Raw genomic sequence first — 26544 nt, 5'->3', positions numbered from 1 at the left:
GTGGTTCCCCTCTGGCCTTCCAGAAACGCTGTAGCTTAGGTGGGAGATGCATTCAGCTTGCCGTGGTGACAGATGGCGATGGCAGCCCACAGAGGGCTGTAGGGGGCGGGCGAGGCCACTCACGCGCCGTTGCCTCTACAGCACGTCCTGGAGCTGGAGGCCAAGAACGACGAGCTGCGGGCCATGCTGGAAGCGGCCGACTGGGAGAAGGTGGAGCTGCTGAACCAGCTGGAGGAGGAGAAGAGGTGAGGCCGTGCCCGGAGCTGGGGGCTCCCTCGGGTGGGGCACTCCTGGCCTTCCAGGACTGTGAGAACCAGAAACCAACGGGTGCCCAGTCCTGAACACGGCCTCACCGGGAGGACTGGGGGCGGAACTCAGTGGAGCCAAGCCACCCCCGGCCCTCCCTGCTGTGTCCACCTGGCCTGGTATTCAGGAGGCCTGTGCTGGGTGGCAAGGAACTGTCCTAACCCAGTGGGGCCCTGTGGGAGTCCCTGTGGTGAAATCCCAGGCAGGAGGAAACCCACAGTACCCATGGGGCACGACAGCAGACAGACATGGCTCAGGCTAGGCTGCAGACAGATGGATGTGGTGCTCAGGCCGGGGTGCAGACAGACAGACAAGGGGCTCAGGCCAGGCTGCAGACAGACGGACGCGGGGCTGAGGCCTGGCTGCAGACAGATGGACACGGGGTGCTGGCCGAGACCGCCTTTTCAGGTGGGCTCCCGGCATTGTGGTGCCCAGGGGCACTGCGAGTGCCTGGCTCAGCCCCTCAGCTCCACATGCCAACTCGACAGTCACTGGGAGCCCCTCCCCCCCGCCTCCCCCTCTCCCCCGCCCCCGAGTCATTGGCTGCTTCTCCCCCAGGGGCTCAGTTGTTGTCCTGATGTGGGGACAGGCGCTGGCTGGGAGGGACTGGCAGGCGCCGCGGGTCAGTTTTTAACCACCTCTGTTAGCTGCGAGGCAGAAAGGGTTGATATGACACTGCACCTGGTGTTGGCTCGGCCTAACTTCCTCCTGTAGCCTGCGGGTCCCACCCAGTGCTCGAAGCTGAGGGGACTCGCTGACTTTCTTTTTTTTTTCTTTTTGGGTCAACCCAGCGATGCTCAGGGGTTACTCCTGCCTCGGCACTCAGGAATTACTCCAGGCATTGCTCCGGGGTCCACAGTGGTATGCTGGGAATTGAACCCGGGTCGGCCACGTGCAAGACAAACGCCCTGCCTGCTGTACTCTCGCTCTGGCCCTCCCCGACTCTCTCAGCCCTCCTGTGTGTGGAGCCGGGGGCTGGGTCAGGTGCATCTACAAGATGGTGGCCCTCTTGGGGCGCAGCAGTGACGCCCCTCACAACGTCTCCCTCTCCCCCACAGGAAAGTGGAAGACCTCCAGTTCCGAGTCGAGGAGGAGTCCATCACCAAAGGCGACCTGGAGGTAAAGCCCGGGCAGGTCCCGGAGGCTTGCAGGGTGCAGGCAAGGATGCGGGGCAGCCTGGCCAACCCCGCCGGGACCACTTCTGCTGGAGACTCCGAATCAGACAGGGATACCTGGGTTCATGCACCTGGCAGGGCCTGGCTGACACATCTCTGCTGCTTGGGGCTGGAGGCTGTTCTTGATGAGCGTTTTTCTCTCGTTCTGACAGTCGGGTCTATGCCTTTGCCTCAGCTTTGATTTTCAGTCGAGCAGCACAAATCAAATCCTTTAGAACCCCATTTTTTAGAAGGTTTTCCTTAAAACAAGATGAAGCAAAGAGTCAGTTTGAAAAAGACAAATTTCTATTTCTGCTTCTTTTCCTTCCTGTTTTAAGTTCATGGAAATTTTGTTTTCCCACCAGATGGAGGTGAAGTCCCTGCAGGCGGCCTCTGAGAAGCTCGCCAAGGAGAACGAGTGCCTGAGGACCAAGCTGGACCATGCCAACAAGGAGAATGCGGACGTGATCGCCCTGTGGAAGTCCAAGCTGGAGACGGCCATCACCCCGCACCAACAGGCCATGGGCGAGCCGAAGGCATCCGTGAGCCAGGGCGTGGGCGCTGAGGCGGCCGAGCTGGCCGAGCTCAAGATGCAGATCGAGAGGCTACAGTTCGAGTACCAGCAGGAGGTGGAGAGCCTGAAGGCCCAGCAGGCGGCTGTGCGTGCAGCGCATGCCTCTGAGCTGAAGACGCTCAGGTCGCGGCTGTTCAGGATGGCCCAGGAGCAGAAGAACAGCCTGGAGGCCGCACGGGCCAAGCTCGACCAGATCGAGGACCAGCACCTGGTGGAGATGGAGGACGCCCTGAACAAGCTGCAGGAGGCGGAGACGAAGGTAAAGCACCTGGACGGGTTGTGGGCCGTGTGTAGTCAGCAAGCCCAGGCCCTGGCCAATGCCACGGCACAGCTGGAGGCCACCCAGCAGAAGCTCTTGCAGCTCGATGGGCTTTGGAAGGCCAGTTCCTAAGGTCAATTGGGAATGGAGAAGCTCAGGCAGCAGCTCCAGGTGGCTGAGCAGCAGATTCAGGAGTTAGAGAATGCAAAGCGGGCCGAGAGCTGCAGGTTGGTACTCGGGCGCCCTCGCCCACTTCCACGCTCGCTCCCTGCATGCTGTGTGTCAGTCTGCTCGCCGCCGTGTTCCGGCTTGGTGCTGACAGGTCTCCCGGTCACGTCCCGTGCGGTTCCCTCTGATGGGACTGAGAAGGTGTCGGCACGATTCTGGGGCTGTCATTGGTCCCCAGCACCCGGATGCCGTGCTAGCCTTGGCCCTGGCTAATCGGGCCCATCTGGGGTCTTTCTGAAACAGAGAATTCTTCACGAGGCCAGTGAGAAAACAAGATAGGAGCCCCCAGAGCAGACCTCTGCCCCCCACCCCTTGGGCCCGCTGCATACTCGCCGAGTCCGCCCAGACACTTGGGCTCGAGTCAGGCCGCGAGGGTATTTCCCTGACCTTGCTGACCACCTGCTCGTGTGACGGGCTTTGCCCTCCTCTCCCCGAGGCGCCTCAGTTCCCAGCTGGTGCTCAATGCCTCTGAGCCTCTGAGCTCCCTCAGGGCTGGTGACGTGACCCATCTTGGTATTTCTCATTGCCAGCCCCTCCCTCCCTGCAGCACAAGCCCCCACCCAGCCCTGCAGAGATTTCATCCCTTTCAGCCTCTAAGGGGTGCTTGGACCAAGTCCGCCTTCCAGCATGGCCCCCTGCTGGCCACAGGCATGGACTCTCATGGTAGCCCTGACCCTGGGGAAGGACGAGACAGTGAGATGTGGGCCAAGCCGAGGAAGCTGCAGTTCTCACCAAGGAGCCCCGAGAGATGCCCTTTTCCTCCTATAGGATTGTGGTGGCAGGGACGTGCCCTCAACCCCCCCCCCCCCGCTCCCCTCGCGCTGGGCACTTTGTTGGAGAAACTTCTCTGTTGGCCAAGATGGAAGGGCTGTGGGCTTTCTAGACAGGACTGACAGACATAACAGAAGGGCCCCGAGATCCCCGGGAGTTCCTCTCAGGACTCAGGACTCCTTGGCTGGCATTCCAGAAACATCGGCTGAAACAAATGGAATCAATTCCTAGGACACAGCAGGGGATAGCTGACCCACTTGTTCGCATCAAGATGTAACAAACGTCAAGTTCGGGTGACTGCTGTCTAGTGGATTAGAGGTTCTTCATTTTAAATTTCATATTGAAACCCCTCAAACTTTTAAAGTCACAGAAAAGAAACTACAAGATAGTAAATCTTGGGGGCCGGAATGATAGTACAATGGGAAGGGCATTTGCCTTGCACGCGGCCCACGTGGGTTCGATCTCCATCATCCCATAGGGTCACTGTCATTGTCTCTACCCTCCCGTTGTTTATCGATTAGCTCGAGGGGACCCAGTAACGTCTCCATTGTGACACTTGTTACTGTGTTTGTCATATCGAATACATCACGGGGAGCTTGGCAGGCTTTGCCTGCAGGCGAGATACTCTCGGTGAGCTGGCCGGGTTACTGCCAAGGAGAAATTCCTGAGCATTTAGGGTGACCGTAAAAGCCAAAAGAAAAAAAAAAGATAACCTTTTATTCCCTCCCTTCCCTCCCTTTCCCTTTCTTCCCTGTTTCCTCCCTCCCTCCTTCCTATCCTTAGCTTCCCTCCTCCCTTGCTTACTTCCTTCTTCCTCGCCAAGCCATGCTCTGGGCTCTGGGGTCCTCCCGCCCAGCAGTAGTGGGGCTTTTCAGCTTGTGGACCGATCTCAGTCTCGTCCAGTGGTGCTGCAGTTCCAACTCGGGCCTGGTGTGTACTCCAGCCCTTTGTGCCGTCTCCCCGGCCCTGGAAAGTCAGTCTTTCTCATAGGCTTTCTTATTTTCTGGTCATGCCAAAGTTAGGTCTAGAAAACGCCTCTGTTTGGGCCGTTTCCAATAACCACTAGACAGTCATCACCAGAACTGCCGGCGTCAAGCCCTTGGCTTCGCGAGCTTCAGGCAATCACGCTCACCTCACGCCTCTGTTCTTTGGGGTTGTGTTGGGTCATGGGATTCTCATACGTGTTTTCTGTTTTGTTTTCCCCTTCCCATTCCTGTTTGTCTCCTTGGTCCATTCACTCCATCCTTGTGACTCTGGTAGGCCGATAGCCTGGCCGAGGAGCTGCAGGGGAAGGGGCTAGCGCTTCATAGTCTTCAGGAGAACTTGAACGAAAGCGGCCAAGCTGAGGGGCCGTGTGTGCGCACGTGTGTGTGTACATGTGTGTTTGTGTGTGCATGCTGGTGAGCAGAGCAGAGGGGCTGTGTGTGTGCGAGTGTGTATGTTTGTGTGTTTGCGTTGTGTGTGTGTGAGTTCGTGTTTGTGCGTGTGTGCTGGGAGCGGGCAGGGGGCCGGCGGCTGACGGTGGCCCCCGGGTCCCCGCAGGAGGAGAAGGTGGACGTGAGCCGCAGCCAGTGCCAGGCTCTACAGGCCGAGCACGCCAAGGCCAGCGTGGAGAGCCAGGGGCAGCACGAGGAGGCGCCGCAGGCCCTGCAGCAGCTGCTGCTGCAGGCGAAGGAGAAGCTGCAGGCGGTGCAGGCGGAGAACGGGAGACTGCTGCGGGAGGTGGCCGAGCTGAAGACACAAGCCGACAAGGCCAAGGTGGGTGGCCGCAGTGCAGCGCCGCGGCTGATGGCGGCCATGGCCCGTGTGTGTGTTGGTGCCCGGCCGCTTTCCACCACGCACCGCAGCCAGGGCTACGTCTCCTCTCTGGACCACCTGCTGGCCCAGTTCTGTGGCCAGCAGCCTCGTGTGCATGCTCAGGTCAGTCCCATTCCGGTAACATGGCCGTCAGCGGTCAGCTGCCCAGCACACACCAGTAGCCTGCTGCGGCTCATGGCTGCTGAGCTGGACAGAGAAGATAGCCCTTGCTGCAGAAAGTTCTGGAAAGTACATGGCGATTCAACTGTGGTGTGCATTGAGACTCAGAAATGAAAACGCACAACCCGTTGCTGACGGGCAGGGAGAGCAGGTGAGGGAGACCCTGACCCGTGTGCGGCCAGTCCTCCTGGAGCCCCTAGACCCCTCCCAAATGACTGCAAACACTGCCCTCCCATTGCTCATCGATTGGCTCGAGCGGGCCCACTAATGTCTCCATTTTGAGACTTGTTACTGTGTTTGGCAAGCAAAAACTGTTGGCTTCAGTCTCCAAAGCTTGGTGGATTCGTCCGGATTTTCTATAAAGTGTATAACTTTTGGGACTAAGTCCATTTCCTGCCTCTGTTTGTCCCTGTGAAAATCGTTTGACAAGCAGTGGTTGCTTTTCCCTTCCCCTCCTGAACAAAGTTCCAAAACAAAATACTTTTTGTAGTTCTTTGAATTGTATTGAAAACTAGTTTTTGAATGCATCCCTTCTAGGACAGAGTGATGGATTTTATAACAGAAGAATTGAAGTGGGGGGAAAAATCTTATGCCCCAATGTCAAGATCCAACTGTACTTACACCTTCCGGGGAGCTGTCAGGAATCATTTCAGACGGCATTTCAAAAATCAACTCGGCTGATAGTAGAATGGGTAGGGTGCTGCCTTGTACTCGGCCAACTTGGGGTTGATCCCCAGCATCCCGTCCTCCGGCCCTGCCAGCAGTGATCCCTGAACACAGAACCCTGAGCGAGACCCGAACACCAGCAGGTGTGGGGCCCCCATCCACAAAATAGGCAGGTAGTTATGTTGACGCTAAGAAGCTAACTGTGTCTGAGCCTCTCCATCCTGAGTCTGTGTGTGTGTGTGTGTGAGTGTGTGCGCGTGCGCGTATACACGCGTGTGCAGGTAAGACTACTCTGCCATTTTCATTTCTGGTATTTAGGCCACATGAAGTGCTTGGCTTGCTTGTGCCTGCTTGATCTCATTCTTGTTTCCATTCTTCCCCGCTTTTTGTTTCTGCAGTCCTTAACTTGCTTATTAAGCTCGGCCAAAGAAGAGATGGAGCTGATGTCAGAGGATCGCAGGGCCCTGAGGTCAGAGAATGAATTGCTGGCGAAGGAGAAGCTCTGTCTGAAGTCCGAGAGAGGGTGGTTTCAATTGAAACTCAGAGAAGCGGAGGCCAAAAACTCTTCGCTGCGGGAAGAGCAGAGGAAGCTCTGGCTGTTGAACCAAGCGATTCGGTTGGATAAGGAGAAGGTCATCGAGGCCAGGTGGGCCGCGGAGAAGCTGTGCCAGCAGGAGCGGCTGGACCGAGAAGCCCTCGAGGCGGAGAAAGAGAAAGTGCTGGAAGAGGGCAGGGCGGTGCAGGAGGAGCTCCAGAGGGTGGGCGCGGAGAAGGACGCACTGCAGGTCGCCAAGCTGGGGCTGCAGGCCCTGGTGGAGGAGCTGCAGATGAGCAAGAGCAGCCTGGTGGCCGAGTGTAACAAGGGCCTGGAGGAGAGGGGCCAGCTGGAGGAGCATGTCAAGAAGCTGGTTCTGGACAACCTATCCCTGGTCAAGGACAAGGACAACATCATCCAGAAGCTGCAGTGCTCCTACGAGGAGCTGGCTCGGGATCAGAAGTCGCTGGTGCAAGAGATCGAGGAGCTCACGGCTGAGAAGGAGGAGGCCGCCCGCGTGGAGTCGGCCCTGCGTGAGCAGCTGAACAGCCTTGGCTCTGAGAAGGAGCTGCTGGGCCAGAAGGCCACGAAGCTCCAGCGGCAGCTGCACTGGCTGCTGAAAGACCAGGCGCTGCTGGAGGCGCAGCAGACCGAGCTGCTGGCCGAGCGGGAGGCGTCCCTGCAGGCCCTGGCCTCCCTGGAGGACACCAGGAACACCAATGCGATGATGCAGAGTAAGGTGGGTGATGGTAGTGACCAGGGCTGTGTAGGCCCGGCCTCAGCCTTGAGAGAAACCATATCCTGGGCCATAGTGATAGCACAGCGCGGAGGGCGTTTGACTTACACACCGAATTCCCAGGTTCAATCCCCGGCATCCCATATGGTCCCCTGAGCACCGCCAGGAGTAATTCCTGAGTGCAGTTGTAGGTGAGCCAGTGCCCTCTGAACTCACAGCCCCACTTTCCCGGGCTCAAGTGACGGCTGACAGCCTGAGCTGTTCCACCCTAGCCAGGAGTGATCCCTGAGCACAGAGCTAGGGTTTATTCCCTACCCCACCGGGTGTGGCCCCAAACAAACCAAACTGACTACCCACAAAGGTTCTAGATAAGCATGTATACATACACAGACATGTATATATGTATATATGCGTGTATGCTTCAAAAGAGTCGGGGAATATCTACCATTTAAAATATCCGAGAATGATGCCGGAGCAATAGCATAGCAGGTAGGGTGTTGGCCTTGCACATGGCCAACCCAGGTTCCATCCCCGGCATCCCATATGGTCCCCGAAGCACCGCCAGGAGTACTTCCTGGGTGCAGAGCCTGGAGTCACTCCTGAGCAACGCCGGATTGTGACCCAAAAACCCCCTCCCCAAATTAATTGATTCATTAAAATAACAGAAGCCAAAAAGAGGGAAGCTGAGGAAGAAGGGGCTGTGCTCCCCTGGCGCCCGTGAGAACCAGGGGCCGCGCACATGCTGCCTGAACCCCACCCCCACACGCTCCCAGCACAAGAGATGATGCTTAAGGAGTGAGAGGCCCCTTGGACAAGGACACATCCCTTCAGTCAAGGGGTCATGTCCTTGCCAGAGCCCTCCAATGCCCTTCCTCTTGCTGCTCTCCCAGAACCTGGGCTTCGGGCTCCTATCACATTGGCAAATCTTCACTTTGCCAGAGTCGAACACCACTTTGGAGGGCTTCTTCCCTGCCAGGAAGGTTCAGTCGCAAATGGAAACGCCCACCAGCATGTGGCTTTTCCAGCCTCTTTGCGCATGCTCTAGTCCCAGAGCTGGGGGAGTCTGGTCCTCTGGGCTGCCTTCCTGCTTCTTGCTCCTGTCAAGGGAGACAGCTGGGTGGGGTCCTCCGGGGTTTGCACACTTGGCTGCAGTCCGGTGCCTGCACCTACCATCACCAGGCTCGGGTCTGGCCTGCAGCAGAAGTCAGCCTTGGGGCCTCCTTGATGTCACTCCTTCCCCAACCCCCCTTCCATCCCACCCGGGTCTGCAGCGCTTTATCGTTTGAATCCTCTCCAAGGAAGGGGACCATCTGGGTCCCAGTGCCCTGAGGAGTTCCCGCACACCCTCACTTCCTGCACTTCTGTACTTAACAGCCGGTGGTCCTGGAGGGCACTTGTGGGCTGAAGTGAACTTTGCATGTGGGCTGTGCAGGTGGACCCTGTATGGGTTTGTTGGGAACTGAACATTTCCATGTTTTGTTTTGTTTTGTTTTGTTTTGTTTTCAGCTGGAGGAAGAGAGATCTGCGTTTCTTGGCTCTAGTGTGGGATGGCCTGGGCACTCTCAGAGATTGGCCATCAGAACTTGCCCTGAGGGAGAAAAAGAATCAGTCTGTTTTTCTGGTTTTATTTACACTTTCTTTGGGGGCCACACCTGGCGATACTCCAGGATTCCTCCTGGCTCTGAACTCATTAATCACTCCTGGCTGCTCTCCGGCGGCCCCTATAGGATGCCAGGAATCAAACCTGGGTTGGCTGCGTGCGAGGCAAGCACCTTTCCCGCTGTGCTATCACTCAGACCCAACGCGCCTGCCAGTTTTCAAGTGAAACATGAATGTTTGTGCCTACAGTCATGCTTGCTTTTGTAAAGTGGGATTTCCCCCCGCCCCATTCATTTGAAAGAAGTGAGTTTGTCTTTGTAGGAGAGGGAAGACCCCTCTTGACTCCCTGCTCTGAGAAGAACCGAGGGGTACCAGCATCTCTTCCTGGGGTCTTCCCTGGGCACCCGGGAGCTTGCGCTCAGGAAGGGAAAGGGGAGCTCTGGCTGCCTCCAACCCTGGGGCAGGGACTGGAAGCGGGGCCCAGCCTCCTCTGTGGCGGGCTCCCATGGCTCCCGCAGATGGCTCACCGTCTCACGCTCTCCTTGAACACAGATTGATTTCCTGAATTCCGTGATTGTGGACCTCCAAAGAAAGAATCAGGACCTCAACATGAAAGTGGAGATGATGTCCGAGGCGGCTCTCAAAGGGAACGGGGATGACCTCAACAATTACGACAACAAAAACTTCGGCCCAGCCACCTCATTCTCTGCACTCTGCAGAAATCTCCAGCAGTTCCTGGATTAGATAGCAAGCTACTTGTGAAACACCTAAAACAACCAATTTACTGTCTTTACAAAGTTTATTTTTTTCCACTGTGGTTTTAGATGAATGTATGATGAGAAATTCAACATTAATAATTTTGGATTTTCTTATCAGAAAAAATTAAATGAAGGACCTGAACCATCAGAAGTTTATCATCCAGTCTGAATCTCTTTATGTTCATTTGAATGTTTTCTAGTTCTGTAAAACGTGATAAATAATGTACCATCAGGGCTACATGGATTATAAGAACTTCTATAATTGTATATATGCTTTTGATGTATTTTCCTCTGGAGATTATCAAGTGTCTCACCAGTGAAAGATCGTAATCCATTGACATTTTGAGTAATAAACACGATTGAAATTGTTTCACAAACTATGTAAAGCAGTATTAAAATTAGAGCAAACAATGTTCTTTATCTACTTGAATAAAATTATTTCCTTTTTGCCAGTGATAACTGATTATTCTCCGGTTTATTTATAAAAGATTTTTGGCTAGCAATCAAGAACTATAGAGTCAAAGAAGTCAAAGAGTTTCTACAATGGAATTCTGATACACCAATTTCTTTTAGTTTCTTTATGTTTGTGCCACACCTGGTGATGTCTTAGCGCTTATTCATGGCTCTGCACTCAGGAATCAGTCCTGACAGTGCTTGGGCAGACTATACGAAACGTCAGGGATTGAAGCCAGATTGGCCAAAGCACATGCCCTACCAGCTGAACTATTGCTCTGTGCCTGTATGCCATTTTCTTAAAAGTGTTTATCTTGGGATAAAGAGGTAGTACAGTGAGTAGGTTTCTTATCTTGCATGTGGCTGATCTGGGTTGAACCGCAGGAATCCCATCCAGTCATCTGTGCCCTGGCAGGAGCAATCGCTAAGTGCAGAGGCAGGAGTAAACCGTAAGAAGCACTGGGTTGGGGGTATGGTGCCACCAGCAGGTCTCTCTGTACCTGTGAGGTGAATGCATCAGCAGTCTGATGGCGCCTTCAGACTTCCAGGTACCCCCTATTTGCTGCTGTGCCTTGGGCCAGACCCCAAAAACGTGGGGCAGAGTTTACCAAGAAAGTAAACAGGCAAAAGTTAGGTATGTGGGAGACACAGACACAAACCACCTCCAGTCCAGCTATATAATTGGAGGCATGGCCTCTCTGGTTCCTGATTGAACTGCTTAACGGCCATGATCCCAGAGACTCAGAAACAAATCTCGAAACCCAACAGCTTTGGGCAGAAATGTGTCCAGTCCCTGAAGTAAGTTACAGGCACTGGGCCACCCCAGGTGGGAATAGATTTCGTGCCTTGGCCCGTTCCCCCTGGCAGCCCGCTGGCCGCCATCCTCCAGAGGCCACTGGACAGTCAGGTTTGGGCTCACAGTGACGAGACACGTAGGGCCTCACGGGATGTGGGTGGAGCTGGCCCTTTCCTCCCCAACGAGACCCCAAGTCATCACCCACAAACGGCCTCTCTGGCTGCTGATTTCATCTTGGAACCCAGCAGGTTTTGGCAAGAAATTCCTCCAGATTTAATGGTTAAAATTGTGGAATTTCAAAATCGCGCAGCCACTACTGCAGCCACGCGATGTCATATGTTATTCATAACCAGGAGTAGAAAACAAATTGTCTACTGTTGCCTTTACAGCAGATCTGAGCACCAAATAATAATGGTGGGTCCGGTGTCAATATATTGAATGTAATCAAAGCAGAGAGAGTAATATGGAAATTATCTCCTCTACAGGTAGGGGGAGGGTGTGGGATGGGTCTATACTGGGGTTTTTGGTGGTGGAGAATGGGACCTGATGAAAGTACGGGTGTTTCATTTTATGACCAAGACTTAAACGCGAAAGTTTTGTAACTGCTCTCATGGTGATTCAATCAATAAAATTATAAAAAATGAAAAGAAAACCACTGGGTGAGGTTTAAAAGCAAAAAAAAAAACCCCAAAACAAACAAAACCTTTCTTGCATTATTGCAAAGCTTCCTAGTCAATGTACCTTAAAATGAATGCCTTCAGTGATTCTTCACAAGACAAAAATGAAGGGACACCAAGCAGTACAAACACCATCAATCCATAAAGTCTGGGAAAGAACTGGACATTGCTATATTATTAACCCAAAATGAACAGAACCAAATATGCTTATAAGCACCAACTCCTGTACGTTTGAAGCACATGTCCTCACGTTGAGATTTCTGGAAAAAGAACTTGAGTAGGACTGTTACTGTCAGCCTTCATAATACCCAATAGCAGTCCTTGACCTTAGAATCTATGGTAGGGAATTCAAACGGTCTATACATGAATCATGGTTACTTTGCAGGATATCCAAATATTATTACATCGTACTGTGAGTATTCTGTAATACTACGTTGTAAGTAAGTAAACTGTAGATTGGAGAGAGAGCCCTGGGGCAAGGCTGATGCCTAGCAAGCAGCAAACCCAGATTCTTTTCCCTGGCACTTCATAGGGTCCCCAGTAACCCCTCCAGGAGTGATGCCTGAGCAGAGCCCAGAGGAGCCTCAGCACTGCTGGATATGATTCCCAAGTCCCTTCACAAATATAAGTAAGCACCCATATTGTGGAATATGATATATATGGTCACAGTCCTCCCGTTGTTCATTGATTTGCTTGAGCGGGTCCAGTAACGTCTCCATCGTGAGACTTGTTGTTACTGTGTTTGGCATATTGAATATGTCAAGGGTAGCTTGCCAGGCTTTGCCTTGCGGGCGAGATACTCTCGGTAGCTTGCCAGGCTCTCCGAGAGGGGCGGAGGAATCGAACTCGGGTCGGCCATGTTGGCTGCGTGCAAGGCAAACGCCCTACCCGCTGTGCTATGGCTCCAGCCCATAATACACACACACACACACACACACACACACACACACACACACACGAGATTGATATCCAAGGCTAGAAAAATGGAGGCCAGGAGGCCTTGTCAATGATTGGAGAAAACCACACGTGTAGGTGACGGAGGATGCTTAGGACAAAGTAGGGACCAGTATGGCAATAATGGTTGTGATGTAGGCAGGTAGATGGGGAAAGGCCCTTTGCAATGAAACAAAGTTTCATGGAAGAAGAATTCTAGGAATGACCCACCTTGTGGATACAGAAAGCAAAGGCCCGATAAGACCATCCGCAGACCCTGAGGATAAAGGCCTCCTCCCCATGAAATTCCTCTTTTTGGACCTCCCTGGTAACCTCCTTAGCAACGGATTTTTACTTGGGAAGAAGCCCTACGTGGGGGCAGGTTGGAGAAACCCTATAAAGGCCACCTTGAAAAAAGGAGCCCATGTGCTGCTTAATTCCTGCACTCTGTATGGTCCCCCGAGCACCGCCAGGAGTGTTCTCTGAGCACAGAGCCAGGGGTAAGCCCCGAACACCGCCAAATGTGCCACAAAAAAGAACTATCTTGTTACAGATTCGTTTTCTGCATGTACTGTTATGACTAAGGAGAACAAAAACTTCAACCAGAGTATCAGGAGAAAAAGACATACTTCAACAGGATGGAAAAAATCTTGAACTGAGGTGGGGCAGATAGGCCCAGAATTTGAACTTCCTGCAGAAATGCAAACGAATGTCAGAATGAAAAGGACAAATAGGGGAAGTGCAGGATAGCACAGCGGGCAGGGAACTTGCCTTGTTTGAGGCCAACCCAGGGTCGATCCCTGATCCCCAGCATCCCAAGTGGACCCTCCCCCACCAGGAGTGATCCTTGAGCGCATCGCCAGGAGGAAGCCCCTCACATCACCAGGTGTGGCCCCAAAACAAAAGAAAAGAAAAAGGCAGATGGGCCTAAGCATATCTGAGCTTTGCTCTGAAGTCTGGGGCCACAGGGAGCACAGGCTTTGCAGGAGGCAGAGTTCCCTCCCTCCACCCAGCCCCCAGCAAGGAGCCAGGAGTATCCCCAAGGCCAGCCCACTGCCAGGCTGCCGAAGATGGAGGACACAAGGAAGGGAAATGCGTTTCCCATGAAATCTACTGTGCTGTAATTCCCTGTGACACAGCGCACCCCCCCCACCCCACCCCCATCGTCTGTTCTGGTTGCGGGGAGGCCCCCTCCTCTGTACTCTTGAGTGGCGATTGTCGGGGTCTGCTGCGCGTCCACGGTTGCCTCCCATCTCAGGTCCTTCCATCCGATCATCCTCCCAGCTCCCCACAGCTGGTCCCAAATGGTCGGTTCATCCCTGGTGCTATTTGCAGGAGACAACTCCCAAGTTGGGGGCACACAGACACCAGAGTCCCATCCTCCCCCGCGCTCCCCACAACGCACAGCCCCCCAGAATCAAGGCTGGCGCCCCTGGCTTGAGGAGGAACCATCAGTCAGAACGGGAAGTAGTTTTTTGTTTCATTTTGGTTTTGTTTTTTAAGACACTCGTCTTGGCATGCAACTTAGTGCTGGAGCGGTAGCACAGCAGGGTAGGGCCTTGCACGCGGCCGACCCGGGTTCGATTCCCAGCATCCCATATGGTCTCCTGAGCAACACCAGGAGTAATTCCTGAGTGCAGAGCCAGGAGTAACCCTGTGCATCACCGGGCGTGACTCCCGGCAAAAATAAATACACAAATAAATTTTAAAATATAAATGACCCATTTAACCACTTGTCCATTTCCCTCTGCTGTCTCATCACCTCTGTTCCCCTTCTCCCCCTATGTCCCAGGAATGTTTATGCAGCCATCCATGGAAAGTCACTCTTTCAGGGGCCGGGGAAGTCGTAGAACTGGTACTATCTTGTCTTGTACACAGCTGAGCTGGGTTCAATCCCTGGCACCCCATGTGGTACCCTGAGCCCAGAGCCATGGTAAACCCTGAGCATGGCCAGGTGTGCACCCATCCACCCCGAAGGAAAAAAACTTTCAGTGAATCTAAGGAACAAATGATGACTTTATTTTTTTTTGTGGGAATAAAAAAATTTAAAACTATTAAAAAATTTTAAAACAAATATTGAACTGTTTCTTCTTGTTAATCATGGCAAGCTGTGTCTGATTCAGAAATCTGAAGACAACTCAATTGTAGCTAATCTCAGGATCTTCATCGCCAGGTAGAGATTGTAAAGGATTCAGATGTAGGTCTGAGTGTGATGGTACATAAAGTGCTAAAAGGAATTTGTTCTGCTCTCAGGTTGAAAGCCTAGAAGGGTTTAGGTCCAGTTTCCCTGGGTTCATGCAGAAACCGCTGCCTGCCCCCAAGGGCCTTGTTGGCGTGCAGTCCTGATGGCGGAGGCTCTCGCCATCCTGGACTCCCACATGGAGGCGCAGAACTGCTGCCTCTGAGAGAGGAAGTCGCCTACACTCACCCAGCCCCTGGGTTTGCTGCGGGTTTTCCCCAGACTGTAGTTATCTCCAGCTTAGCTGCACGCGATGTGTGCCAAAGGTGTGTCTCTGCACTTTGTGAAAGTCAGCGTTTCTTTCGGGAGCTTGTCTCCAAGTTAGGTTTTCAGACAGGTTGAAAACAGGTCCAGATCTGTCGGGATGGGAGATTTGTGATGAAAGTAGATAATGGACCAAACATGATGACCTCTCAGTGTCTGTATTGCAAACCATAATGTCCAAAATTAGAGAGAGAGTATGGGGAATATTGTCTGCCATGGAGGCAGGGGGAGGGTGTAGAAGGGGGGCGGTATACCTGGGAGATTGGTGGTGGGGAATGTGCACTGGTGGAAGGATGGGTGTTTGATCTTTGTGTGATTGTAGCCCAAACATGAAAGATTGTAAGTTTCTCATGGTGATTCAATAAAAATAAATAAATAAAATTTATAAAATAAATAAATAAATAAATAAAAAAGAAAACAGGTCCAGCTGCGGAAGGCAGGGCCAGTCCTGCCCTGCTCCGATCACTGCTAAAGCCCAGAGCAGACGGGGGCGGGGTGGTCCTGTTCGGCGTACCACACTTCCCTGACGGCCAAGGACCGACACCAGAACCAGAATGTCAGGCGCGGGCTTTGGTCAGGAACTCGGCGGGGCCCGGAGGCAGCCTCCGTGGTCCTGAGCTCACTGTGGGTGCTGATGTCTGACTGTCTCCGCGCTCACGCGCTGCCGTGCTCACCTCACCCTCTCTTTTTCCTCCCACTCCTGCTTCCTTTTCTCTATCTGTGTGTCTTTGATGGAAAGACTAAAGAAACTCTATCCACGTTATAATAAATTTCATATTTTTTAGTTTCTAATATTTGGTTCTTGTTTTTTGCATTTTGAAAGGCTGCCCAGTAACACTTTAAGGCATTTGCATGATGACTGAGATTTATTTCTTATGAAAGTCGTAAGGAAAGAATCTGGATAGTGTGATCCCTTGGGAAAGGTTTCTGGCCCCGGACACCTCCCTTCCGGCTCTCCTCCCTCTGCTGTTGCTCATGACACCAAATCTAAAGCGTGTGGCTTTAAAGGGGTCCACGTATTTGTGACTCGGGCATCGGTAAAGAGGCCCGATGTCCTCCAGCCACTTGTGGATTGCACGGTAGAAGTCAGAGCTGAGAAGAGACCAAAGGAATTAGCCGTGAGGACTGGTCAGCAGGAGCAGCTGCCGGGGTCTGTTTGGCCGTGTCCATGTAGGGGTCGCCACACGTGCCCACTCGAGGAAAGGCTGCCAGGTGATTGTGCAATGTTCCAGGCTTGTGTCAGGAACGTACCAAGGAAGCTTCCCTCCCCTCCTGCCTTAGAGCTGATGGCTCAGGCTAGTCGAATAGTCCTGACCAAAGAATGGGAATGTGGGACTGGAGCGACATTCCAGCGTGGAGAGCGTTTGCCTTGCACACGGCCAACTTGGGTTCGATCCTTGGCATCCCATATGGTCCCCCAAGCACTGCCAGGAGTAATTCCTGAGTGCACAACCAGGAGGATCCCCTGAGATCTCTCAGTATGACCCCCTGCCCCCCCCAAAAAAAATCGGAATCTGCTCACGATCACGATCACAACCATCCTGTTGTTCGTCGATTGCCTCGAACAGGCCCCAGTAATGTCTCCTTTGTCCTAGCCCTGAGAATTTTTTAAAAAGTGCCATATTCAAGGCTCTTTCCGCGTTAGTAGAACGAGCCTCATCATTGTTACTGGTATTTGGCATATTGGGTAAGCCACGGGGTGTTTGCCAGACTCTGCCGTGTGGGCAGGTTACATTCGGTAGCCTGCCATTTTGTCCAAAGAAAGATTGAGATAATAAGATGCTTCCGGGAGCTGGGTTTTATAGTCTCTGGGTCTTGGCCATTGATGGGATTACAGGGCACAAGGGGGCCAGTTGTGGGTGTAACCCCTGCCTACTGGAATATGGAGGATCTGAGTGGAGGATGCTCAGCCCCAATCTGAGCAGGCTTGGAGATCTCAGCCCCAGGACACGCATGCATTTGTTCCTCTGTCAGTACCTTCATGCCTGTGGAGAGTGGTCTCAGCATGGTGGTGGCTGGTTGTGGAGGTCTTTGGCTGCCGGAGCCCTGGTCGGGGTGGGGAGGGAAACTCAACCTGCTCCCCTCCAAGGGGTCCCGGCGAGGACAGTCAGGCGCGGGGGCAGGAGACTCTGCTCATCCTCCTTAAACCCCTTCACTTGGAATAAACATTTAAAATCAGATTTTCTAAGTATGTGTTAGATTTAGAGCAAGGAACTCTTAAAATAATCTTTGGTTGGATCAGTTACCAAGTAAGTTTGTTTTGTTTTGCTTTGGGGACACAGTGCTCTTCAGTCATTCCTGCCTCCAGAGACCATGCAGTGCTGGGGACCAACTCAGCTCTCCTGTCTGTGAAGCATAGACCCCAGCCCAGCCCCAAACACATGCCATAGGAAAGTCAAGATTCCTGACCCTCAGGGTCGCATCAGAGATTTCCTTTCCACTAAAACGCTCTTATTTCCACCTAAACAAGATCCTATTCCCTAGCGAGGTGTTGCTCATGTAATAGCTTAACTGCACAGAAGTCCACCCTTTCCGGTGTATTTCCAGCCCTTGGGTGTTGAATTCAGGAGATCTCTGTTAGTCTCAGATTCTTTGCTTTCTGTTTAATGATCTGGAGTGTAAGTGTGAGCCAGGCGCTGAGAGAAATACACAGTTCTCTTTTCATCTCTGTGAGAATTCCCGTTTGCCGTAAACCCATGAGAATTCTGTAATGTGTGTGCGGATATCTTGGGTCTCACTAAGCAGACATACATTCTGCCATTTCTAACGTGGGCCTCAGTCTCCGATTCCTCCTGTCAGTTTTCGGAGGCATCTGACACTCGGAACATGCTCTTCCTTCACCCACTCACCCGGGGACCAGAGAGACTCGGCTTGTTGCTGTAAGTTACGCCTCATTCAATGTGTCACCTGCCCGCATCACTGGTGCTATGGCCCAGAGCATGTGATCTAAACATGCATGACCCAGTGCCGCAAGGTGGGATGGAGGGAGTACCCAGTGGCCCTGCCGGCTTCTCCCAGGGGTGCACATTCCGTCCATCCCCAAGGCACACAGATTCGAACCACTTAGTAGGACACGAACATCCACAGCTGTCCTGGACCCCAGACTTTAATGAGATCCCCCACTTCACACGCACCTCTGTCTCTGTCCAAATATGCATCCCAGGAGCCACACTTCTGTCCCCTCTCATGTCCTTTCCAGGCTGTGGCATTGCCCAGTCTTGACTGAACGTCTGTCCCCACCCTGTGCTCCCCCACACACGTCCTTTTGTGTGTGTTTTAATTGTTGTCATTGCTTGGTAATAATTTATTCAAGAAATAGCACTTCTTCCTGGGATTAGGTGTTTAAAAGAATTCTTTTTTGGGGGGGTGGGGTGGGGCTGCAACAAGTTCTTTTTTTTTTTCTTTCTGTTCTCCATCTTGCAAAGGTATTAACTTGTTTCTTTAAATTCAAATGGACACAATGATACGCTGGTTCTGGCATGTACACACAGGCAAACTTTTTCTCCCTCACAATCAGTAAAATTTTACTAAACTTCTGCAAGCATCAAAGCCTGGGCCCCTCACACCGCAATAGTCCTGGGAGCCGTTGAGCATCAGTTCTAGGGCAGTTGTGCACTGGCCTCTCTCTGGGTTGATTTCTGGTACAGGAAGGGAAGTCGAGGCCCCAGGGGCCATGAGGACCCTCAGCGCCTGTGACCAGCAATTCGTGGCCAGCGGGCCCTAGGAGGCTCAGTGGGCTGGGGGTTTTCCCCCCTGGAGTGGAGGGCGCCCCTGAGCAGGCGAGGGGGTGCGTGTTGAGTCTGGGACAGGGGCGCTGCAGCGGGGACAGCCCCCTGCGGCAAGTGCGGGCCGCCCGGGCCGCCGCTGACCCCCATCTCCTAGACCGCGCTGGGCAGGGTGCCCCCCCCCCCACGAGGGAGATGCGAAGCCCTAAGCCTGAGCCCAACGCTACTGCTGGACCCAGACCCAAAGCCGCTCGCCAGGGGCCCCTGCCCGCCCCACCCGAGGGGCCGGGCGCCGAGGCCGCCGTCCAGTCCTGCTGCTGCCGCCCCCTACCCCGCCCAGCCGCCCGGGGCCGCGACAGACGCCTCCGGACTGAGACCCCCCGCGCCTGGGGTCCGCGCCCGCGCCCCAGGACTCGCGCGCCCTGTGCTCCCTGAGGCCCGCCCGCCGCTGCCCCCAGGAAAGACGGTCACGTGGCCTCGGGGTGCGCCTCGCTGGGCGCCGGGGGCTGGGGTCCTCCCCGCGCGGGGAGACGGGCGCCTGGGGTCTCCCGCCGGGAGTCGCCGGCCGTGCTCTGGCCCCCCCAACCCACCTGGCGCCACGGAGCTTGGGCATCCGGCCGGCGGCCCCCCAGGGACCGCTGCGCGTGCAGCGCCCCCTCCTGTGGCTCAGCAGCCACGGGCCGGCCCCCGAGGGGCGGGCAGGGAACCCCTGGGACGCGGGAACACGGGCCTGAGCGAAGCGCTGCTCGGTGCGCGTGGGCGGGACCCCCGCGCCAGGCAGGGCTCGGCACCTGTGCAGTTCGCATGACGGCCATCAGAGGGCGCCGCGAGCCGCTCACCAGCCTGCTAGGGCTGCAGGTTGGTCCCCCACTGGGAAGGACCAGGCGATGGCCAGAGGAACCCGAGGACACATGACACTGTCCCAGCTTTCCAAATACTCTCAGAATTAAGATACCTATGGGATACCTACACGAGAGGTTTTCATTTGATAGACGCTGGATTATATGACGCCTGTTACATGCTGGGTTGAACGGTTTCCTTGGCAGTTCACCCACGGGGTTCATGACCCCGGTCTGACCCCAGGACACTGCATACACACTCTTTGTGGATGACAGTGAATGTGCTTCCGTGGCCAGTAGCACCCCTTGCCCTGACACTGTTTTTCTTCAGGCCACAGAATATGAGTGTGGTCAGCTATTGCTAACTGCAAGTTTTGTTTGTCCAGAGTTTGCAAATGACTGTTGTTTGCTGTTGGCCATTACTGAAATTGCTTTTACTAAAAGAATGGGATGCTTCTCTCTCCCGCAGGCAATAGTTTGAGATGAGTATCTCACAGGACCATTTGGCTTGATTGCACAGTACTCACTTCTAAAGGTAAAAAGGTTTTGGTTATTATTATTTTTTTGAAACTGTCATTCTGGACTCTAGCAAGAGTAATATGATGTTCCACTTCTGGAGTAAGTGGTGTGCAGAGCTGTCTGGTTTTTAGAATCACTGACGCTGTTATGAGTGGTAAATGTTTTATCTTCTGTGGCCCTTTTGTTTATTTATTTGAAGTAAAAAAAAAACATTTTATTTGGTGACCTTTAGGAAGAGGACGAGCGGAGAGAGAGTAACATTTCAGGAGAGACCGTGGGCTTCTCCAAAGGCAGAGAGAGCCCCTACACACATCCCAACATTAGAAAGGAAAGCACAAAAGTCCCCATCTCAAGGAGAGCTGCAGGCACCACGTTTGCTCAGCTACATGGGCACAAGCAGCTCAGGGGCTCGGGCAGCATAGGAGCCTTCAGTGGACCTTTCAAGGGTGGGTGTGCACCCCCCTCTTCTCCTTGACGGAGCGGCATGTCTTCTGATTGTTACTTCATGTGGCTCCAAGTTTTTCAGACACAGGATTGGTTACTTCAGCCTGAATTTATACACCTGGCTTTGGGGAATCTAAATTTTTATCCTAAAGTGGTTTTGAATTTTATTTGGGGGCTCGTGCCAGGCAGTGCTCAGGACTTACTCCTGGCTTTGCACTTAGGATCACTCCTGGCAGTGCTCAGTGGACAGTATGGGGTGCTGGGGATAGAACCCCGGGTCAGCTGAATGCAAAGCAAGCACTGAGATAAATACACACTTCTCTCTTCATCTCTGTGAGAATTCCCGTTTGCCGTAAACCCATGAGAATTCTTTAATGTGTGTGTCGATATCTTGGGTCTCACTAACCAGACATACATTCTGCCATTTCTAACGTGGGCCTCAGTCTCCGATTCCTCCTGTCAGTTTTCGGAGGCATCTGACACTCGGAACATGCTCCTTGTTCACCCACTCACCCGGGGACCAGGGAGACTCGGCTTGTTGCTGTAAGTTACGCCTCATTCAATGTGTCACCTGCCTGCATCACTGGTGCTATGGCCCAGTGCATGTGATCTAAACATGCATGACCCAGTGCCGCAAGGTGGGATGGAGGGAGTACCCAGTGGCCCTGCCGGCTTCTCCCAGGGGTGCACATTCCGTCCATCCCCAAGGCACACAGATTCGAACCACTTAGTAGGACACGAACATCCACAGCTGTCCTGGACCCCAGACTTTAATGAGATCCCCCACTTCACACGCACCTCTGTCTCTGTCCAAATATGCATCCCAGGAGCCACACTTCTGTCCCCTCTCATGTCCTTTCCAGGCTGTGGCATTGCCCAGTCTTGACTGAACGTCTGTCCCCACCCTGTGCTCCCCCACACACGTCCTTTTGTGTGTGTTTTAATTGTTGTCATTGCTTGGTAATAATTTATTCAAGAAATAGCACTTCTTCCTGGGATTAGGTGTTTAAAAGAATTCTTTTTTGGGGGGGTGGGGTGGGGCTGCAACAAGTTCTTTTTTTTTTTCTTTCTGTTCTCCATCTTGCAAAGGTATTAACTTGTTTCTTTAAATTCAAATGGACACAATGATACGCTGGTTCTGGCATGTACACACAGGCAAACTTTTTCTCCCTCACAATCAGTAAAATTTTACTAAACTTCTGCAAGCATCAAAGCCTGGGCCCCTCACACCGCAATAGTCCTGGGAGCCGTTGAGCATCAGTTCTAGGGCAGTTGTGCACTGGCCTCTCTCTGGGTTGATTTCTGGTACAGGAAGGGAAGTCGAGGCCCCAGGGGCCATGAGGACCCTCAGCGCCTGTGACCAGCAATTCGTGGCCAGCGGGCCCTAGGAGGCTCAGTGGGCTGGGGGTTTTCCCCCCTGGAGTGGAGGGCGCCCCTGAGCAGGCGAGGGGGTGCGTGTTGAGTCTGGGACAGGGGCGCTGCAGCGGGGACAGCCCCCTGCGGCAAGTGCGGGCCGCCCGGGCCGCCGCTGACCCCCATCTCCTAGACCGCGCTGGGCAGGGTGCCCCCCCCCCCACGAGGGAGATGCGAAGCCCTAAGCCTGAGCCCAACGCTACTGCTGGACCCAGACCCAAAGCCGCTCGCCAGGGGCCCCTGCCCGCCCCACCCGAGGGGCCGGGCGCCGAGGCCGCCGTCCAGTCCTGCTGCTGCCGCCCCCTACCCCGCCCAGCCGCCCGGGGCCGCGACAGACGCCTCCGGACTGAGACCCCCCGCGCCTGGGGTCCGCGCCCGCGCCCCAGGACTCGCGCGCCCTGTGCTCCCTGAGGCCCGCCCGCCGCTGCCCCCAGGAAAGACGGTCACGTGGCCTCGGGGTGCGCCTCGCTGGGCGCCGGGGGCTGGGGTCCTCCCCGCGCGGGGAGACGGGCGCCTGGGGTCTCCCGCCGGGAGTCGCCGGCCGTGCTCTGGCCCCCCCAACCCACCTGGCGCCACGGAGCTTGGGCATCCGGCCGGCGGCCCCCCAGGGACCGCTGCGCGTGCAGCGCCCCCTCCTGTGGCTCAGCAGCCACGGGCCGGCCCCCGAGGGGCGGGCAGGGAACCCCTGGGACGCGGGAACACGGGCCTGAGCGAAGCGCTGCTCGGTGCGCGTGGGCGGGACCCCCGCGCCAGGCAGGGCTCGGCACCTGTGCAGTTCGCATGACGGCCATCAGAGGGCGCCGCGAGCCGCTCACCAGCCTGCTAGGGCTGCAGGTTGGTCCCCCACTGGGAAGGACCAGGCGATGGCCAGAGGAACCCGAGGACACATGACACTGTCCCAGCTTTCCAAATACTCTCAGAATTAAGATACCTATGGGATACCTACACGAGAGGTTTTCATTTGATAGACGCTGGATTATATGACGCCTGTTACATGCTGGGTTGAACGGTTTCCTTGGCAGTTCACCCACGGGGTTCATGACCCCGGTCTGACCCCAGGACACTGCATACACACTCTTTGTGGATGACAGTGAATGTGCTTCCGTGGCCAGTAGCACCCCTTGCCCTGACACTGTTTTTCTTCAGGCCACAGAATATGAGTGTGGTCAGCTATTGCTAACTGCAAGTTTTGTTTGTCCAGAGTTTGCAAATGACTGTTGTTTGCTGTTGGCCATTACTGAAATTGCTTTTACTAAAAGAATGGGATGCTTCTCTCTCCCGCAGGCAATAGTTTGAGATGAGTATCTCACAGGACCATTTGGCTTGATTGCACAGTACTCACTTCTAAAGGTAAAAAGGTTTTGGTTATTATTATTTTTTTGAAACTGTCATTCTGGACTCTAGCAAGAGTAATATGATGTTCCACTTCTGGAGTAAGTGGTGTGCAGAGCTGTCTGGTTTTTAGAATCACTGACGCTGTTATGAGTGGTAAATGTTTTATCTTCTGTGGCCCTTTTGTTTATTTATTTGAAGTAAAAAAAAAAACATTTTATTTGGTGACCTTTAGGAAGAGGACGAGCGGAGAGAGAGTAACATTTCAGGAGAGACCGTGGGCTTCTCCAAAGGCAGAGAGAGCCCCTACACACATCCCAACATTAGAAAGGAAAGCACAAAAGTCCCCATCTCAAGGAGAGCTGCAGGCACCACGTTTGCTCAGCTACATGGGCACAAGCAGCTCAGGGGCTCGGGCAGCATAGGAGCCTTCAGTGGACCTTTCAAGGGTGGGTGTGCACCCCCCTCTTCTCCTTGACGGAGCGGCATGTCTTCTGATTGTTACTTCATGTGGCTCCAAGTTTTTCAGACACAGGATTGGTTACTTCAGCCTGAATTTATACACCTGGCTTTGGGGAATCTAAATTTTTATCCTAAAGTGGTTTTGAATTTTATTTGGGGGCTCGTGCCAGGCAGTGCTCAGGACTTACTCCTGGCTTTGCACTTAGGATCACTCCTGGCAGTGCTCAGTGGACAGTATGGGGTGCTGGGGATAGAACCCCGGGTCAGCTGAATGCAAAGCAAGCACTGAGATAAATACACACTTCTCTCTTCATCTCTGTGAGAATTCCCGTTTGCCGTAAACCCATGAGAATTCTTTAATGTGTGTGTCGATATCTTGGGTCTCACTAACCAGACATACATTCTGCCATTTCTAACGTGGGCCTCAGTCTCCGATTCCTCCTGTCAGTTTTCGGAGGCATCTGACACTCGGAACATGCTCCTTGTTCACCCACTCACCCGGGGACCAGGGAGACTCGGCTTGTTGCTGTAAGTTACGCCTCATTCAATGTGTCACCTGCCTGCATCACTGGTGCTATGGCCCAGTGCATGTGATCTAAACATGCATGACCCAGTGCCGCAAGGTGGGATGGAGGGAGTACCCAGTGGCCCTGCCGGCTTCTCCCAGGGGTGCACATTCCGTCCATCCCCAAGGCACACAGATTCGAACCACTTAGTAGGACACGAACATCCACAGCTGTCCTGGACCCCAGACTTTAATGAGATCCCCCACTTCACACGCACCTCTGTCTCTGTCCAAATATGCATCCCAGGAGCCACACTTCTGTCCCCTCTCATGTCCTTTCCAGGCTGTGGCATTGCCCAGTCTTGACTGAACGTCTGTCCCCACCCTGTGCTCCCCCACACACGTCCTTTTGTGTGTGTTTTAATTGTTGTCATTGCTTGGTAATAATTTATTCAAGAAATAGCACTTCTTCCTGGGATTAGGTGTTTAAAAGAATTCTTTTTTGGGGGGGTGGGGTGGGGCTGCAACAAGTTCTTTTTTTTTTTCTTTCTGTTCTCCATCTTGCAAAGGTATTAACTTGTTTCTTTAAATTCAAATGGACACAATGATACGCTGGTTCTGGCATGTACACACAGGCAAACTTTTTCTCCCTCACAATCAGTAAAATTTTACTAAACTTCTGCAAGCATCAAAGCCTGGGCCCCTCACACCGCAATAGTCCTGGGAGCCGTTGAGCATCAGTTCTAGGGCAGTTGTGCACTGGCCTCTCTCTGGGTTGATTTCTGGTACAGGAAGGGAAGTCGAGGCCCCAGGGGCCATGAGGACCCTCAGCGCCTGTGACCAGCAATTCGTGGCCAGCGGGCCCTAGGAGGCTCAGTGGGCTGGGGGTTTTCCCCCCTGGAGTGGAGGGCGCCCCTGAGCAGGCGAGGGGGTGCGTGTTGAGTCTGGGACAGGGGCGCTGCAGCGGGGACAGCCCCCTGCGGCAAGTGCGGGCCGCCCGGGCCGCCGCTGACCCCCATCTCCTAGACCGCGCTGGGCAGGGTGCCCCCCCCCCCCCACGAGGGAGATGCGAAGCCCTAAGCCTGAGCCCAACGCTACTGCTGGACCCAGACCCAAAGCCGCTCGCCAGGGGCCCCTGCCCGCCCCACCCGAGGGGCCGGGCGCCGAGGCCGCCGTCCAGTCCTGCTGCTGCCGCCCCCTACCCCGCCCAGCCGCCCGGGGCCGCGACAGACGCCTCCGGACTGAGACCCCCCGCGCCTGGGGTCCGCGCCCGCGCCCCAGGACTCGCGCGCCCTGTGCTCCCTGAGGCCCGCCCGCCGCTGCCCCCAGGAAAGACGGTCACGTGGCCTCGGGGTGCGCCTCGCTGGGCGCCGGGGGCTGGGGTCCTCCCCGCGCGGGGAGACGGGCGCCTGGGGTCTCCCGCCGGGAGTCGCCGGCCGTGCTCTGGCCCCCCCAACCCACCTGGCGCCACGGAGCTTGGGCATCCGGCCGGCGGCCCCCCAGGGACCGCTGCGCGTGCAGCGCCCCCTCCTGTGGCTCAGCAGCCACGGGCCGGCCCCCGAGGGGCGGGCAGGGAACCCCTGGGACGCGGGAACACGGGCCTGAGCGAAGCGCTGCTCGGTGCGCGTGGGCGGGACCCCCGCGCCAGGCAGGGCTCGGCACCTGTGCAGTTCGCATGACGGCCATCAGAGGGCGCCGCGAGCCGCTCACCGGCCTGCTAGGGCTGCAGGTTGGTCCCCCACTGGGAAGGACCAGGCGATGGCCAGAGGAACCCGAGGACACATGACACTGTCCCAGCTTTCCAAATACTCTCAGAATTAAGATACCTATGGGATACCTACACGAGAGGTTTTCATTTGATAGACGCTGGATTATATGACGCCTGTTACATGCTGGGTTGAACGGTTTCCTTGGCAGTTCACCCACGGGGTTCATGACCCCGGTCTGACCCCAGGACACTGCATACACACTCTTTGTGGATGACAGTGAATGTGCTTCCGTGGCCAGTAGCACCCCTTGCCCTGACACTGTTTTTCTTCAGGCCACAGAATATGAGTGTGGTCAGCTATTGCTAACTGCAAGTTTTGTTTGTCCAGAGTTTGCAAATGACTGTTGTTTGCTGTTGGCCATTACTGAAATTGCTTTTACTAAAAGAATGGGATGCTTCTCTCTCCCGCAGGCAATAGTTTGAGATGAGTATCTCACAGGACCATTTGGCTTGATTGCACAGTACTCACTTCTAAAGGTAAAAAGGTTTTGGTTATTATTATTTTTTTGAAACTGTCATTCTGGACTCTAGCAAGAGTAATATGATGTTCCACTTCTGGAGTAAGTGGTGTGCAGAGCTGTCTGGTTTTTAGAATCACTGACGCTGTTATGA

The 26544-nt window shown here is 54.3% G+C and overlaps 1 protein-coding gene across 1 annotated transcript in view; it reads left to right on the top strand.

The window, feature by feature from the left end:
* LOC130024563 (CAP-Gly domain-containing linker protein 1-like) overlaps positions 1 to 26544 on the top strand; it is a 49718-nt gene that overhangs the window by 7704 nt on the left and 15470 nt on the right. The window contains 6 exon segments of the mRNA XM_056115280.1: positions 142 to 245; positions 1365 to 1419; positions 1823 to 2524; positions 4553 to 4618; positions 4841 to 5050; positions 15756 to 15769. Coding sequence (XP_055971255.1) covers positions 142 to 245; positions 1365 to 1419; positions 1823 to 2524; positions 4553 to 4618; positions 4841 to 5050; positions 15756 to 15769 — 1151 coding nt within the window.

Source organism: Sorex fumeus, unplaced genomic scaffold (assembly GCF_029834395.1).
Source record: "Sorex fumeus unplaced genomic scaffold, SorFum_2.1 ptg000029l, whole genome shotgun sequence".
Lineage (NCBI taxonomy): Eukaryota > Metazoa > Chordata > Mammalia > Eulipotyphla > Soricidae > Sorex > Sorex fumeus.
Note: the sequence above shows the minus strand (reverse complement) of the source record. Positions and strands in the feature narration are given on the sequence as shown.